The sequence below is a fragment of the Stegastes partitus genome, unplaced genomic scaffold, assembly GCF_000690725.1.
Source record: "Stegastes partitus isolate 25-593 unplaced genomic scaffold, Stegastes_partitus-1.0.2 Scaffold768, whole genome shotgun sequence".
Taxonomy (NCBI): domain Eukaryota; kingdom Metazoa; phylum Chordata; class Actinopteri; family Pomacentridae; genus Stegastes; species Stegastes partitus.
In genome coordinates this window covers 70,711-88,324 of record NW_007578499.1, presented here as the reverse complement: position 1 = coordinate 88,324, position 17,614 = coordinate 70,711, and the positions used below count along the sequence as shown (strand labels likewise).

The following is a 17,614-nucleotide window of genomic DNA, read 5'->3' as shown; positions in this document are numbered from 1 at the left end:
TGTATGTGAGGCAATGAAACAGTCGACTCAGCATAAACAGCGGCGTATGTCTCCCCATTCAGGGACAGATATACAGACGAGGGCTCGCTCTCCCTTTTTACTCTGCTTTTGTCAGAAAAAATATCTTTAAAACTATCTTACAGAAACACTTTTTTACTCAGGCGTGGTTTCTCTCTCTAACACTTTCTCACAGTCAAACACATTTTCCTCCACTTCTCCTGTGGATTTATACACACAAGCGCACATATACACACATATATATACACACACACAGAGACACACTGATCTTTCCTAGAAAGCCATTTAAAACACACCAAAGGGGTTTTCTCTGGCTTAGACAGTAAACACAAGTTCACAGAAAGCTATGAGCTCTTTAAACCAGTAATAGATATTTCACTATAACCACAAAGACACACAAAATATATATAAAAAAAACTGCTCAGCAAAGATCAGTCAGTGTAAAGTTATTTAATAAGGCTTCAAAAATAAAACTAACCATTAAGCCATATCAATCATCATCTCATTTACAGTAAGTTCATTCGGTTATCATCTTGATGGGCTATTTTCCATCGTTAAAAAGTACATTTGCCAACTCTGACTCACCAGCATCAAAGCTGAAATAATGAAATTATAATAGCCATTTTTTTAATATAATTTTTTCACATACACAAACTAACAATGAAAAACAAAACACTGACAGCGCTAACAGCAACGAAATAATTACTGAGGCAAAATCATGGCAGATGAACACATGCATATTCCTGCAATACACGTTTTTATATCAGCGTCTTTTGGATTATAAATGCTGTCTCTTTGCAAAATGCTGATAAAAAAGATTCATTAAGACAGTCGAAAAAGAGAAACAAGATAAACTTAATGTAAAATAAGTGTCATTGCAAAGTTCAACATAAGCAGATACATGACAAAAAAAAAAAAAAAGTGGTCTGCGTGTCTTGTGCCATGTCTTTGAATTGTGTATTTTATGTGCACATAACAACGGGATATCTTACCCAGAGTGCAAATGAGTTGTATTGACCACCAAAAACTGACAACCTCACGGAACATATACTCAGCAAGTCTTTCTTTTTTCCTCTCGGCTTTACTTTGATATTTTAATTTAATAAAGTTGGTCTAATTTTACCACTTTTTACAAAAGTGTCCCCCCCCCTCCCTCTATGTCATTATATACAGTAACTTGTTCAAGATGCACAAAGCGAGACATACATTATGGAAAGATAACTGACACGTGAGGGGAAAAGCAACATTCAAAATGCATAAAACTGCAGTTATAAGAGCATTAAAACAGTAACTCCACCATACCTTTGAAATACAAACTGTAATGTTTATATACTATACTGTATCAGTGTTTGGTGTCTTCTCTTCAGAGCCTGACTTCTACCTGAAGTGACATTTTATTTATATAAAAAATTATATTTTGCAAAGTGACAAGCATTTTGCTTTTCTTTGCTTCAACAGTACATAGCATACAAGTAATGCTGTAATTAAGGCATTCCATATACAAAATCCTTTTTGGTCGAAGAGGAAATCTCTGTGGTGGTTCATGCAACAACAAAAAAAAATGCAGCATCAAAACAGGATTTGTGAACTGACTCCTGGTGAAAATGCGATACAGACACGAGGCACTGATGTGAATGACCTGAGGCAGCATTTGTTCGCCCGTGATGCCAAGCCTGTAAAGATTTGGGGTTCTTGAAAAGCTATACCAAACAGTGAACGGGTGAGAACAGAGTAAATCACTCCTCTATAGGTTGCTGTGACAATCGCGGCACAGGATCCTGTCACCGTCGGGGAAAAAGCCAGCGCCCACGAGTGAGACGGAGCACTGGGAGCAGGTGAAACATGGCTGGTGCCACTGGCGTTCTTCAAATGAGATGTACTTTCCTCCCCCAAAACCTGGCGCAGAAGAACAGTGAGAAGGAGATTTAAGCATTTCAAACTGCAGATGACTGACTTTAAATTTACTCAAGCTGCAAATCTTATGTGCTTCAAACCATCGCAAGTGGAGAAAAATGCACAAATTGAGTTTAAATATGTATAGCCTGTGAAAACCTGGCTTCAAAACATTTTGTCTGTAACACTCATGTCAAAAAATGCGAGTGTCGATTACTTAAAAATGTAAAGTTATTTGTCTTTGTTAAAGTTGATTGAAATCCTGCCAGCTTCAAAAAAGTGAGAACAGCACAGACAAATTTATTGAGAAACAACCGTGACAAGAAGTGTCATGTTCACTCATAGTAAGAAGCTAACTGAGAAAACAGGTTTGCAAGGCCTTCAAGACTTTTCCTATAAATGCTGTGTTTACTGGAAAGGCAATGCAATAAATAAGTCTGTGATTCTTTAGCTAGTGGTGTCCCGTAAACCAGTCTTCTGTTAAAATCAAAAAGCATGGAAAAACAGATGACACACAATGTCACAGCTAGTTTGCAGTATTGACAGTATTTTTCTTTAAGTATCACAGATTTGCACATTATTGTTGTAAAGGTTTAATACAGTGATGTTAACTTGCCTGTGATTGGTTTGCTGCAGGCCTCACACTTTTTGGCATAGAGGCTGCCGAAGCATTTGAGGCAGTACGGGCTGTCCTCTCGGGAGGTGAAGTGTTGACCGGCCAGCTGCGTCTTACAGCTGGTGCACACGAAACACTCCTTATGCCACGGCTCATCCCGATAGGTCACGCCACCTTTAGCCAGGGTCTTAAAAAAGAAAGTCAAAGGTCACGTGGACATGCTTGTAATTCAGGTCTAAAATTATACTCAGGCACATTCCCACAGAGCTTTATTCCCACTCGAAGACAATGTGTCTTTAGCAAACCATCAGGCAGCTAATTGACAGACTTACTGACCTTTTTACAGCGTGTGCAGCGCGGAGCGAACTTGTCCTCGTAGCAGGGCACGCAGTAGTGCTCATCCTTGTCAGGAATGAAAGACTTTGAGCCAATTGGTTGTTCACAGCTGTGACAGATGAAGCAGCCCTCGTGCCATGTAGAACCTGCATACTCCAGCTTTCTCGTACCTACAGTAGCAGAGGAGGAGAGACGTGGCAGGAGATAGAAAAAGAAGGATGGAAAGACTCATTAAAACGGGGCTGGGTTAGCATTATTTACACGTCTTAATGGGATTGCGATGATCATGTTGGTGATTTTTTGGGCGGTTTTGTTGAACTGGGAAATAAAAACTTGAGTTGTATATAAGGCATATAAAAGCAATTTTGTTTCACTCAGGTTTATTTTTATTTTAAATCATAATACCACAGGCCACATGCTTCTTTTCGTCTGCTGGAAACTGGCAGCAGGCGTTAAAAGAAAAGGGATGATGCCATTTTCCCCTCTGTGTCCCCAACCGATCCATCTTATATCCCCCGGCCGTTGAGTTTTTTATTATACTGGTCGGTTTACTCGACAGCGATGCAGCGGTTTGTGTGGGGACGACATTTTGTAGAACTGCTTTCTGCAGATTTGCTAACGTTTCATCACCTCAGGCGGTGTGCAGTGGTGTTCTCTAATCCAAAACACCAAAATCCCCCAGCAAAAGCTTTTCCAAATTATACGCACGCAGGAATTACTGCTGCTCGAGAAGGACAATATTAGCTGTTAGGTATGTGTATTTGACAAATATAATAAAAGTGAACAAGCTGCAATGTAAAATTGAGTTCAAGCATTCCAACACTTTTAAAGAGCTTTAAAAACATACGGTGAGATGCCAACAAAGCACAAAATCTCTGCACAGAAAGCAGCATTTGTGCACAAGAACATTTTTTATTATCGTCATCAAGTATTTAACTCCGTTTACTTCTTTTTCTTTTTAGTGCCTCGATCCTTACATTGCAAATTTTGCTATTACACTTGGAAGCGAGTCCCGCAAGCATTCTTTCTAGTGTCAGCCTTAAAAAGAAAGCTCAAACAAGATGTACGTTTAATCACAGTGGTTAGTTTCAACAATAGAAGTATTTTCCAATATAGTAAACAGAGTAAGTGAGATGACCGCTGTCTGCAACTGCGCAACAATAAAGCATTTGTTTGACCATCTCTGGCAATGAGCAGCTTTATCAGAACAATCTGAGGTCTCTGTTTGGCTTTACTGTAAACTTACTTTTCTCCTTATGTCAGCAATGTAGCCCCCTAAGCCTAACATCCAGCGAAGGCAAGTGTCTCTTTTTTTTATATGATGATTAAGGATGTTACTGCAGCTTCCTTTGTTAGACGAGAGGCTGTACACGTTGTCAGGAGGTGCAACAAAACTGGGTCAGTTCCTAAATGTATCTCACAAAACACTGATGGAACAGTGATGTCCAACAGTGTGCAGTGTTATATAGGATCACGCACTTCTGTATCTGGCCTGACAGCAGGATGCCTTTAATCTTTGATCAATCTCTGAACCATTTGTACCTCTCAAGAGAACTCATCTGAGCATAACGTACACTAAAGGCTGCGTTGCAAACGTGTAATCTTCACCACAAACCGTGAGATTATCTACAGTAGAAATTAAGAGGAAAGTCGTGCTTTTCCTGGAATCATTTGTAGCTCTATGAGGGCTGCGTAAGCTGCTACAGGAGCGCTGGAATAACCGACTCGCTTATCTATTGTTATCATCAGTTTGCTGGCAGCCCGCCAGCCTTGGGGATCTGGCTTACAGACAACAAGTCAAGCAGACTGGCAATTACTCTGTCACATTCACCCCTGGCTGCTGCTCAGCCGTGGACCCTCGCCTTCGCCTCTTTGCTTTCTCTATCTGCTCGATCGCTTGCTGTATGCTTTTTATTTGTACGTGCTTCCTAAAGTTTGCCGTGTCATCATTTTCCGAAGTCATTTGCCTATTTTAAAATTTGAATTCATAAACTACGTGGAGACTCAAATGGAACACAAAGAGGCTGAAAGCTGAGTGTGTGAGTGAAGCATCATAATGTGTGGCACTACCATGTAACTAACTCTCTCTTTATGGATTTAAATTTTTCAACAATTCAATAATTTAAAAGGTAATAGCCTTTCTAGAACCCTGATTCTATCATCTCAATAGAAAGTATGTTGTAAAATAAAAACAAACAAAAGAAAAAAAGTGAATTTACTGCAAAAGGAGTAACCCTGAGTTCGAATGGAAATCATTCTGCAAATTTTCAACACCACACTCTCTGGGTACAAAGCCTGTTTCCACATTTACCTGGCATGACAATCTTGTCGCAGGCTACACACTTGGAGGAGAATTCATTACAGTAGCAGTCGTTGCAGAGCAGCGCTTCATCCTGGCTGGTGAAGGGTTCATCTGCCAATGAGCGATCACAGCGGAAACAGCGGAAGCAGTGCTCGTGGTAATGCCGTTCTTCATAGAAGAGCTCCTGGCAGCGGAACAAAAGGATACTAAAAGGTAATTTCATGCGGTTATAAATGCGTCACAGAAATAGTCGCATTAATCACAATGTGCTTCCTTCAAAGAATCTTTCTCTACGTATGTTTTAAAGTTTCAGAACTCATTTAATGGAGACGACGTAGGGGATGACTGCAAGACTAAACATCAACAGGAGTTTATGTTACCAGCAGGAACAGAGAGGAGTGTAGGAGGGATCTGGGTCAAACTGACACTTGTAATGCCTGCATACTCTCATGCCGCACATATGCACAGCTTATACGCACGCTCTTGTCCAAAAAGGTCTCACGAGGATGGGAGTGAGCTCATTGTCTATAAGACACTGAGCCAAGAAAATACTAGTTTTAATAATTAATTCGCCTCCTTAGCTAAACAAACTACGAAGCACTGTAGCGTCCCCTCGTTCCATAGACTCCACTGAGGAACACGTTGCTGTTAAATGATCCGCATCATGTTAGCGTTTTCCATTAAGGAGAGATTACATTTTAACTTGATTGTGGGAAGAGAGAGACGTTCCCTCACGCTGCATTTTTACAATAGTCGACAAATTTAGTCTGTTGGCTTATGTGGACTTGGTGGAAATTTCCTGCATAATTGCACGTTAAATTAGCCTTTACGGGGTCTTGCCACACAAAATATATAGAACACGCCCCATTTACGATGAATTATGCATCATTAACATGACATAACTTCTGTTGTGCTGTTCAAACCCATGTCAAAACATTGTAAAAAATAATGGCTTTCAGCTAATTAGAGTAGAAGTGTTTTTGTTATTTGTTTGAACTATTAATAGGTGGGGCAAAGGATGGAAAGACAGAGATCATACATGGGATTATTGCAGTAAGAAAAATGCTTCACAGAACAACTAAAGAATCATTTAAATTCTGAATGTTTTGCACTTGTTACTGCTGATTACATGTCTTGTCAAAATAGATGTCTTACCCTTGCATCGTGGCCAATCAATTCTTTGCACTCATCACACGTGTTTGAGAAAAGACTGTCATAACAGGGGATGCAGTACGGACTGTCGTCTGACTGGATGTACTTGCGGCCGTACAGGGATTCTTTGCAGTTGCGACAGTCGAATCGGTCGGCCATTGTAGTTTCCCACAAGTCTGCAACACAGAGAAAAGAAACTCAGGTCAGCAGTGTTTTGAAAAATAAATGGCAACAAATCCTAATCAGGACAAGCAACGAGCACAAAATGAGAGATTACAATAGAGTGTCCGTGAAAAGGAGAGAGCCCTGAAGAATGATTCAGTCACCTTTTCCATCACAGCAGTTGGACATCAGTATAGATTTTCACTGCCAATATTTATGCTGTAAATACTTCAGCCTGTGCCAACAATGGAGCTGAGCTCAAACAAAACACAAGGTGCAAATGGGTGCAAGTGGAAAAAGAAAGAGAGGCAGAATAAGGAGTGAGACAGAGCGCGAGAGAGGCCGTGCAAAATGCCTATTAACTTTTATTGCCGCGTGATGAAAGTGTGGTAGATGAGGAGGGAGGGGACGAAAGAGGGAGCTGCTGTCACTCGCTCTCTTTCAGTAACGAATGTAACACTTTCCTGTCGCTGTCAACTGCTTAGAATCTGCAAACTAAAGATTAAAGCGCCAATACAAAGTGAACAAACTGCGGCGTGACTAAGTGCTAATGAAGTAGCATCTCCTTGCACAAGAAGCCCACACATCATACACACCTGTAAATATTTATGAGGCAAGAATCTATTTGTGATTAAAGCACGGACCACCTACAGATTCAGAAACCCCGTGATGCGTTTGAGTGGTGCGCGAGTGGGCAAAGGCGCAGACGACTGAAGCTGTCTGAACATGACTTCTGAGCGAGTGGCTTCCTTTCAGGATAAAGACGCAGCTACAGTGTGTGTGCGTACACAGATACAGGAGTTTTACTGTCTAAGAACACGGTTTCCGCTGCGCGAAAGACCCCTTGATCACGACTGAGCACACAACAAAGTGACAGAATAATATTGTGAGAGCATTATGGCAACAATATCAGGTTGCCAAAACATTACAGCATGGTTGGAGGAAAGCCCAGTGATAAGTGATAGGCCTCTGGCACGGTGCATTACTGGCTATTCGCTCCCACCACCCAGCAATAATAATCACCGCTGATATAATAATCAATCAAACTTCAAACTGGCCCTGTGCTGCCTGTCTTACACCCACGCATAGAAAAACATCCACTGACGCAGGCACAATACACACAAAGCATATAGGAGGCATTCAAACACACACTCCCCCACAAAATAAGCCAAATCACACAGGATCCATCATCAAAGAAAACATTAGTTGCAGATTCTCAGGTTTCACGCCTCAGCCCAAAAGCTCTTAATGAGTCGGGGTGAGAAAGTCAAGATCCAACAGACCTCACCTGCTTGGAGGGCTCCTGTGTAACCCAGTGGCAGGCTGCTTTCCTAAACTGAAGAGGTGCTTTCTCCCCCTTCAGTGACCATAATACATAAATGACAAAGTGCAAACGCTTGACAGCCTCGTGGCCATGTGCATCCAGCTCGCACCGCCAAACTGCCACATCTCTGTGTTTTATGACTGAATGGAATGGATACATCTTAAGTATCTGATGTCTTACATTATGGTATCCATCTGGAGGGTATGGCACAATATCAGAATAAGCAGCTGCGGTGGGGCTGTGTAATGTACAGCAAGGTGCTGAACTTGCAATTCTGTGTTTTAACATCAATTTCTGTACATTTGACACACCGTCCGTCAGAAAATTCCACCTACGCTGCCATGAGCCCGCAAACCACAATGTCAAGATTAAATCAACAAAGTATACAGCTGGAAAGGAGCGCTACGACCTTAATGTTATCTGCAGTGCCAGGTAGGTACAGCATGTGCTGCCGCCGCTTGCCAGGTAAAGGAACGAGATGAGGCATGACTCACAAAGCCAGGAAGGCAGGACTGTGATGTCTGATGTCAGATTTCATTTCTGAGAAAATCGGGCACTTCCTCGAATTCATACGTACTCACATATCCATGTAGCGAAAGGCTGCACAAGTAAGCAAAGAACCTTTTTTTAATATTTAGAAATACATATCCTCTCACATCTTGACAAATATTCAAACACAGATTAACACAAATCCCTGTACCTGAGATGACACTAACGTCCCAGGCAGCCTTGGCGTAGTTTGCCTCTAGCATTTCATGGTCTACTGAGAGATGTGGGTTTGAACAAGGCCTGCTCTGGTTAACATTAGGTAGAAGAGAAGTTTTACTGAGACACAAGCAGGATTATATTATTATCATTATCATCAATTGCACAAGATTCCGCAGAACAAAGACTTGTTTTGACTTCCAGGCCTTGGAGCGTTTGTATTTCAGAGATTTGCTTCAAATATCGGTGTTTGAACGGCCACTGCAGAGCCTGAAATGAACTGCTGATGGCACACAGTCTCACAGAGAGGGGCATGACATCAGTGTACTGACCCCTGGGGTGATGGAGTAAGATGTGACCGCATGCAGAAATTATTCACCCCAAAAAAAACCCCACTGTGCAAAAGTGGAGAGAAGAGAAGAGAAGAGAAGAGAAGAGAAGAGAAGAGAAGAGAAGAGAAGAGAAGAGAAGAGAAGAGAAGAGAAGAGAAGAGAAGAGAAGNAAGAGAAGAGAAGAGAAGAGAAGAGAAGAGAAGAGAAGAGAAGAGAAGAGAAGAGAAGAGAAGAGAAGAGAAGAGAAGAGAAGAGAAGAGAAGAGATCTAGGTCACAGTGAACTCTGGTCCAGAGGCCACTTCTCATTGGGTCATGTATTGTATATGCTAGCTTCCCAGCAGAGATCCATCTCTTTCGAGTCTAGTGCCCAGTGACTAAGAACCACACTCTGGGTTAATAATGTTCCCAAATACCAAAGCTGTGACCAAATTCAGCCCCCTGGGAAAAATGTGGGCTTCTCAAGGAAATCACCACTGTATCCACACAGGACAATGGACTAGAGACATTGTCCTAAGTTTAATTATATCATTGCTGCAGAAAGTAGGGATCTCAGTTTAATATAGGCAGTACATTCCATTCTCTATATTAATTCAGAGGGAGTTCAGCTGAGAGAGAGAGAGAGAGCAAAATATAGTTTATTCAGTCAGAATGACTCTGCAGAAATGCTCCAATCTTTTTATCTTAACCCACAGACAATAGGCTTAAGATTAGCAGTGCTGATCAGTTGACTTATTTGTTTAAAGCGAGGTGTTGCCACAATGTGTGGTCAGATTAACATCAGCTTTTTAGTATGTATTCATGGACGTGTTCACCCCTTTTCCCCAAACTTCGAACACTATAAGAACAAAATTTCAAATCTAAACTGCTGATGTAAAAATTAAATGTAAATTGTAATTGTAATTTTGTGATTCTTCCTTTTGCACCAGTCTCGTGACAAAACTCTGCACAGGTGATATGTCATAGTCAGTAGATCCCAGTATTTCCAGCAGCACTGTGGGTTTTCCTTTAAGGTAAATGTAACAGCACAAAAAAAAAAACAAGTCTCTCAGTATGCATTTAATTTAACTCTTGGAAATCACGAGGCATGAACCGTACACTTTCTTGAGACTGCAAACGGGCCTCAAGACTTTTTGGTTGTTTTTAAACATCCAGCTATAAGATAGCAGAGGAATGCCAAGGTTACATTCTACCAGTCATCACAACCCCTCCCTGATTGGCATAAGGAGGTCAAGTTCAGGGACGACTGTGAGACACCACAAAGCAACACACCAATGCAAGCAAGCAGACTGCATGATGTTGCTGGGCAACACAGTCATGGTTGGTTACTGAAGGGCTAGCAGATACCCTGTCCACTCCGGTCCCACAGGCAAAACTGCTAATCCCCAGCCCAAACTTTGCTTACGCTCCGGTTAATTCCAAATGGACAGTCCGCACAGCCTGCTGGGAACAGCTCTCCCCTCTCCTCTGCTGTCCATTAGAAGCATATGCTTGTAAAATGTCTGTTTTACTAAGGCTAGTCACAGCACTTGACATCATGTTACACCAACAGAGGACAGAGATCATCTTGCCCGCAGCAAGCAGATGTCTGTGTAACGCTCAAGCAAATAAACGACTACAAACTACTGTGTCACATAAACTCACATTTCTGACTATTATAGAGAAAATACCTCATTACTTATACTTTTATTCACAATTATCAGACTGCATATGTAATAAAGCATGTTATATACATTTATTTCGCTGTATGTAATACTTTCTACACCTTGATGTAAACTTGGCATTAATACATAAAATCCTATTTATTATTGTAATGCAAGAGCAGAGTTTACAGTATATTACAATATTCCTAAAACGTAAACAAAAAAACTAGAAATTAAACTGTGTCTGAGGCTCCATTGAAACAGTGATGCTGGATGTTTTCTGAATGCTTTGAGGCTAATTTCTAGTTTTGTAATATACAGTGCTGCAGTGAAATGAAGCTTACTTATTTTACTGAAATATTAAGGATTTTTCATGAGTCTACTATGTCACAGTTGTCACTAGAGCAGTTGTTTTTGTTATTCGCTGACAATACGCTGATAAGGGACAACAACTAACTCTGTTTATTTCTTCCTTTCACCAAAATAGCATGTCTTGTGTCTATGACGTCGGTTAATGTGGGAATGTCATATCTCAAATATAAAAAAAGCCAAAGCGCGGAAGTGGTGCAACTGTACTCCCCCTGATAAAAAAACACAACCAGTGAAGGAAATACCATCACAGGCTGCAAATGATGCATTGGCAGCTGATTTGAAAATGGTTCAGTTTATTGCCATGTGGGAGATTATAAAGAAGTTGTGGCTGTGTCGTAGCATGAGGTCTGCAAGCAGTGTAGTTAAGAAAAACCCATTTCCAAGGGCAACTGCTGCATTTGTTAGGTGTGTGTGTTTATAGGTCCATCTTGACTAGTGTACTTTTATATTCAAGTGGATACTTCAAAAAGTGTGGATTTTACTGCACATAGTAAGGTCTGATTTACTTTAAAAAGTAGCAGCTACAAAAGCCACTCCATCACCCATAACTGTCTGGATCTTTTGGCAGCAAATGGACTCACACTCCAGGAAGGAGCGTGCTGCTTCACAGGTCGCCTTCAAGTGCATGACTGTTTCCTTTTATACAGGTCCCAGAGATAGTGATGAAAGAATGGAAATCAAACAAAAACAAAAAAAGAGAGAGAGAAAGAAAATGAGTGAAAAAGGTGACATTTACGGGAAAATGCACGCTGGAGCAGGATCTTAAACCTATGACAAGTTTTAAATCAAATTAGAGGAAAAGTGAAACAGCTGCATTTGGATAAACACATACCATCACATTGTGTCCTGTCTGGTGCCTGGACATCCTCCAGACCAAGTAAAGCCCTTTGGCTGGCTTTGAGATGGGGAAAAAGTACAGCACTGCACACTTAAGTATATCATTCTAGGGCCTGGTTGAGCATATCAAAAATAAAACACAATATCAAAAACCCACTTTAAAAAAAGTTCATTTGTGTCTCAGTCCAGTGGCCACTTGAAAGGAGCCCGATGGAAATGTTGTCTGGTCTTATTTATTCCAGTGCCTCATGACCATGGAAGAATTTCCATTTGGTGACTAGAGCAGGCAAAGGCATGAATTGCACAACGAACAACATTTTTAATGGTTCAGAACTTAAGTTTACGACACAGTGTCAGAGGGATTATGTTCGTGTTTTCCTTCAAGGGGCTGGCAACCGAGGTCAGGCCCCCTTTGGGAGAAGTTTCCAGATCCACATACTCTCTGAGACGAGTCACTCCACAAACTAAATCACATCAACATGACTGATTGTTTTCATGAGCATTATCGAAAGTGGTCAGAACCATTCAGGTCGCAATAAAACAACACCAGAGTTGGACGCTGAGCTATATTTGTTACAAATTAGTCAAATGTTTGGTGCGCGGTTCCTGTTGGCTTCCGCTGGATCAGATAAATGAAGTCCAGTAATCAAAAGGACACACTGAGGCAATGAATCTTATCACAGGAAGAAGAGGAAATTGCTCATGAAGGAGAGATAGTGCTGCAGCCCCATTCATAGACAGATGTGCTTATTCAAACATGCTTAAAAGTGCTGGAGCTGGAAATGCAAAAAAAAACATTTTAATTCTAATGTTAAGCAAGAATCTTGCTGACTTGAAAGTAGCAAAAAATCTACCACAATATACTACCAGTTTAGTTAAACATCAGGCGGTTCAGTGTAGATGTGACACAGATTCTAAGCCCGAAAACCAAAACTGCAATCATCCTCATAACATTTAAGGCTTTAAGCAATCTGTGGTCATCACAGTTTATATGATGGGGTCGGCACTCAGCCACTATTGGTAAATAACCAGTGGCGCTCCACTATGTGTGTCGTCATCTTTTTTGTGCTCTCCCTGTCTTACATTAGAGGGAAACCTGGGCCACCCACATTCTCAGTACATCACAAGAGCATATGACCAGAAAGCTACATCGAGGAAAGTTCCATCTACGGAGTTTCTTTAAACAACATTAATGAATAAGCTGCGGCGGGGCAGAGGGGAGTAGGTGGGGGTTGGTGCAAGGGGCACCCAAGACAAGCTCTTCTGTGGGAGCCTGGGTCAGACTTGACGACAGAGTATAGGCTGCAGGACCAGACACTGGAACGCTAACCTGTTATTGTCCCTGAGCATTTAAACACCGCCTGGTGTGGAGTGGGAGGCGACGGAAGGCTCAAATCAAAGCCAACATCATAAACATAAAGGAGGAAAATGACTACCTGCAGCAGAAAATGTCACCGTGGCCTTTGTAATTTGTCCCTTCTTGGCAACTTTTAATGACCATGCAAGTGTGGGGATATAACTTGATGTCTTTTAATATTAGGCTTCATTCTGTTGTGTGGTGCACACTGCAGCATTAGAGGAAAGCTACGAGTGAGTATCGGCCCGGCTTGAAGAGAACGTTACCTCCAACCTTCTGGACTCGCTTATTAAAAGGATTTGATCCAGTGATTCAAATGTGTACCAAAAGATAAACAAAAGCACAGCACGTATTGCGCCGATGTTTATTTAGCTATGCTTAAAACACACATTCGTCATAATGTGACATTCTCCTGGCAAACTGAGACCCGAGGACGTGCGAGCAAGGAGCGCTCCGTGAGCAAGTAGATGAAAAGGAGTGCAGTTGAAAATGCAACTGTCATATGTCATCTCTCCCCTTTCAGAAGCCTTTCTCAATCCCAGTGTTCCACAATACTCCACCAACACCAAACAATAACATTGCAATTACTCTAAATCATACAGTACCGTCCCAACCGCTCTGAGGCAAGGTTTGGAACCGAAATGAATCTGAATTTATTTTTGTATCACTGTGTGCAGATGGCCAAAAGACTACATTTTTGGCCTACATTTGTCTTGCTTTGAAGAAAAAAAAAAAAAATGCTGCCATACATTAGTGCTTCACATCTGGTTTGCATTGGGGAAACTATGCAGTTAACTCCTGTGTGCCAGTGGAGGTTTTTGGAGAGTCATTGCCTGGAGAATGCGAGAAAGGTCTCTCTCTCTCTCTCTCTCTGTGCTGGTATTTGCCGGTAAATGTTTAGATGGCAGAGGGGAAAACTGGAGCGAGAGTGAGAAAGGAGAAAGCAAATCTTGAAAGCTAGCAAGAAAAAAAACAAAAAACTTGACAGTCTGGCGGTTGATCTTTGGATAGACTCTGAGGGGGTAAACAGTGTGATGAGAGGAGAGGAAGGTGAGGAATGCAGAGACAATGGAGCTAAAAAGAATGTGTGAGGAACAGACGGGATTCAACAAATGAATTAAAAGCTGATGTCTGCAGAAAAAAAAGAAAAAGTGTGCCATCACAGCGATAAGCATATTGTATATATAATGAAAGGAAACCCAAGGAAGGTGCTGAAAGATCTCAGGGTAACAGTTACATTTCCAAGGGGTCTCACTCAGTGCTTTGTGGTGGCGGCTGGTTTTAGAATAAATAAGTTGAACAGGCTTGTTCTAAGGGCTCTGTATCGCTGCATGAGGGGGATTTAGTATTATTTCTCTTTGAAGAAACACAGCCATTAATCCCAGGAACCCTTGCACTCCAAAGTTTCCCATGGCACACTTGTGCCCAAACATGGCTATCTTAGTAGTCACTGTCCTGCTATCTTCACGTCCTCTCTGTCATCCTCAACCCCTTTGAAACCTAAAGCCTTCACTTTTTTTAGTGGATGACAATCTCAGTTTTAACACCTGCTTTGTTTTGCTGAAGATTTTGGACCTGCATATTGTTTGAATCAATGTTTTCACTTTTTAAAGTGGCATTCTTTACGCATATATTCATCACGTGGAACGCAGCCCAGCATCCATTCAAAGCTGAGTAGAGTGAGGAGTATGCTCGGTGAGGTCAGGGTACTTCCACTTGCAAGCTGGGTGATTCAGTTACTGGTTTGCAAGCCCCAGGAGAGGATGTTGTTTTCCCAAGACCAACCTCCAGAGAGGGGGAACAGAAAGAGCCCTTCTGATGCAATATCTTCAGTAGTAAAACAGAAAGATAATTTTGTCTGGGTCTTGGTGCTTTTGCTACATGGGCCAGGCAGACTCAGCAGATATCTCTCAAGTCACTCCAGTGGAAAAACACCTCTTAACTGTCCCCATAAATAAAATCAACTCCTTTAAACTGTCAAAGCCGCGAGATTTAGAGGGAAATTTGGCAAACTCCTTCTATTTACACAGGTCCTAACGTGGATTTGTGGCACGCGCTTTTGACCTATTGCTATGGAGTTTGAAACCCTGAAATCGGATCGCAGATGACTTTGCTTTGACTTTGTCGTCCATGCTTTCTGATGTGATAGAAAAACTTGTTGTTTCTCTCATTCTTGTTTTTCTTGTTGAACTTTGGTACGTTTTGTCCAACTTTTAGCCCACATATAGGCCTAAATACCATCTTTGGTCTGGTGCTTCGAAAGTGGAAAACGGGAATTTTAACTCACATTTTATCTCCAAAACTAAAATTAAAACAAAGAAACAAAATCAAATAAGTACAAACACATAAAAAATGCGAGTGCTCCTGTCTTGGGCACTTACTGACATAATGCCCCTAGCCCCTGACCTTAACCTTAATAATCACAATAAACGCTTAACCTGAACGCTTACCCTCAGCTAATGCTAACCGTAACAATAAAATCAGGTCTCAACCCTTAAACAGCTCTGAAAGCTCATATGTAAGAGAGAGAAAGTGAGTCAGACAGAGACAAGTCCTTCATTAGAGGAAGATAAAGAATAAAAAAACTCCCATTCCACCTTTTTAGTTCAGCTTCTTACTGTTGCTCTTCACAGTCAACTGGTCCATGCGATCCGACACTGTTCCTTATGAAATTAACTAACTATGCAGCAGCATATAATTTAAAATTTAGCAGATAAACACAACCTAGCAGTCGAGAAAGCACGGAGAGCATAAATATAATGACCGCATCACTGTTTTGACCTAAATACATTCTGACTACTGCTGCTCGCACACTGGCTTTGTGATTATTAGTCACACCCAGGGCTAAACACCACTCTGAACCAAATGACACAAAATGGCTCCTGCAGACTCCTGGTCATTCCCAGGTGGTCTCCTAATGCTGCTGAGTCAGCATGACTAGCCAGGACATCAAAGAACGGGGCTAAGGTTTTGCAGGCCGCGCACTCAGCAATCTAAGCATGCCGCACACATTACACACCCACAACTGCAAGCAATTATTTATAACTCATTCAGACTTGCGGCTCGTGGCTGCAGTGATGGCACCTGACCTTGAGGTTAATGCCCAGACAAGAAAGGTTGTTTTTTTTTCTTCTTTGTTTAAACATACATCCCAACATCCCCAGACATGAATATTCAGAATGTTGTTATAAGCAGGTGGATGTTTCCAGTTACTGTGTGCAGAGGGCTTTCATGGGTATTATGCATTATAAGCAGTCACAACAATCTACATTCTTGACAACAGCTGCACAAATTATTTTCCACAAGCGCAACAGACTAAAATACTCAGCCCTCTCCCCCCTTTTGACTCTGTAACCCTGAGAAGACTTCTTCTTTTTAAAAAAAAAAAAAAAAGCATTATGCTGGCTACAAAAAGTGAGGAGGACCTGCCAAATGTGAACCGGCTGGAATGAATATCTTAGAAGTCATTTCCAGTAGATGTAGCCATTTTTTCCCTTCTCAGATACATCTCCATGGCAACTTGTAAACAGTGCCCTCATTCTCTTGGACCATAAACCTCCTGGCGGTGACGTGTTGCTCTTGTTTCCTCCTGCAGAGCGATGACTGAGGGCAGAAACCAGCGTTTTAATAAGGATGCTGTGGCAATGCGAAAATGGACGCGATATGCCACAAAAAAAGAAACTCAGACATCATGTCAATGTATTATAAGCTTCAATCATTCAGGCAGAGTTTAGGACTCCTAGAATATATTCTGTAATGCACTGCAGAAAAAATGTGCCTAAAATAAATCACTCTAACAGTAAAGCAGAGTTTAATGTATACTGTTCCATACTGTGCATAAATCCAATGATCTAAAAATAGGCAGGATAATGTGGGTTGACCTCTGGAACATCGCTGTACACCATTTTCCTGTCATAAAAACATAATGTCTCCTTCCTTTCGGTCTGAGAACCAAATGCAGGTTCATTTCCTACTGGGCAATGACCCCTTTCACCAGTGTGGGGTTGATAACAATGAGAAGACAGTATGCAAACACTCCGTGCTTCTTCCTGTTACCCCGAACAGAGACGTGTCTGGGACTTCTCAAAAAGATGGTAACACACATTTTGCAAACACACGGTCACAATGAAAAACAGCCGTATTATGTCTAAACATACTGACACAGTTCTGCAGAAGGACAAAGTCACTGAGACACAGACACACCTGCAGCCGCTTGCAGATTCAGCCGCACACCTATAGTACTATGCATACACACACACACACACACACACACACACACACACACACGAACATGCAAAGCTGAGGGTAGATAGAGGGATCAAAGAAAAAATAAACACAGCAGCCAAACTGGGGGACAATGAGTGACTTGTGCACAAAGAGCACACACAGTGAGCAGCTGCATACACACACCCGCAGTTTGTTCAAGTCTGTTTGTGGGGACTTCCTGTTGAGCGTAATTACCTCTCATGCTCATGATCCCCGGCTTTTCGGCTCACATAAATGAACGTGATATGATCAAACGATCTGATGTATTTGGGAAATTAGTTTCAAACAAAGACGGAAGATC

At 41.6% G+C, this 17,614-nt stretch overlaps 1 protein-coding gene across 1 annotated transcript in view; it reads right to left on the bottom strand.

Annotated features, from left to right (window-relative positions):
* Positions 1 to 452: 452 nt before the first annotated feature.
* fhl3a (four and a half LIM domains 3a) overlaps positions 453 to 17,614 on the bottom strand; it is a 28,100-nt gene continuing 10,938 nt past the window's right edge. The window contains exons 2-6 of the mRNA XM_008291894.1: positions 6,321 to 6,493; positions 5,175 to 5,349; positions 2,864 to 3,033; positions 2,528 to 2,714; positions 453 to 1,914 (exon numbers count right to left, since the gene is read on the bottom strand). Of these exons, the coding sequence (XP_008290116.1) occupies positions 1,763 to 1,914; positions 2,528 to 2,714; positions 2,864 to 3,033; positions 5,175 to 5,349; positions 6,321 to 6,476 (840 nt within the window). The 5' untranslated portion in view covers positions 6,477 to 6,493 and the 3' untranslated portion in view covers positions 453 to 1,762. The remainder of the gene's footprint in view (positions 1,915 to 2,527; positions 2,715 to 2,863; positions 3,034 to 5,174; positions 5,350 to 6,320; positions 6,494 to 17,614) is intronic.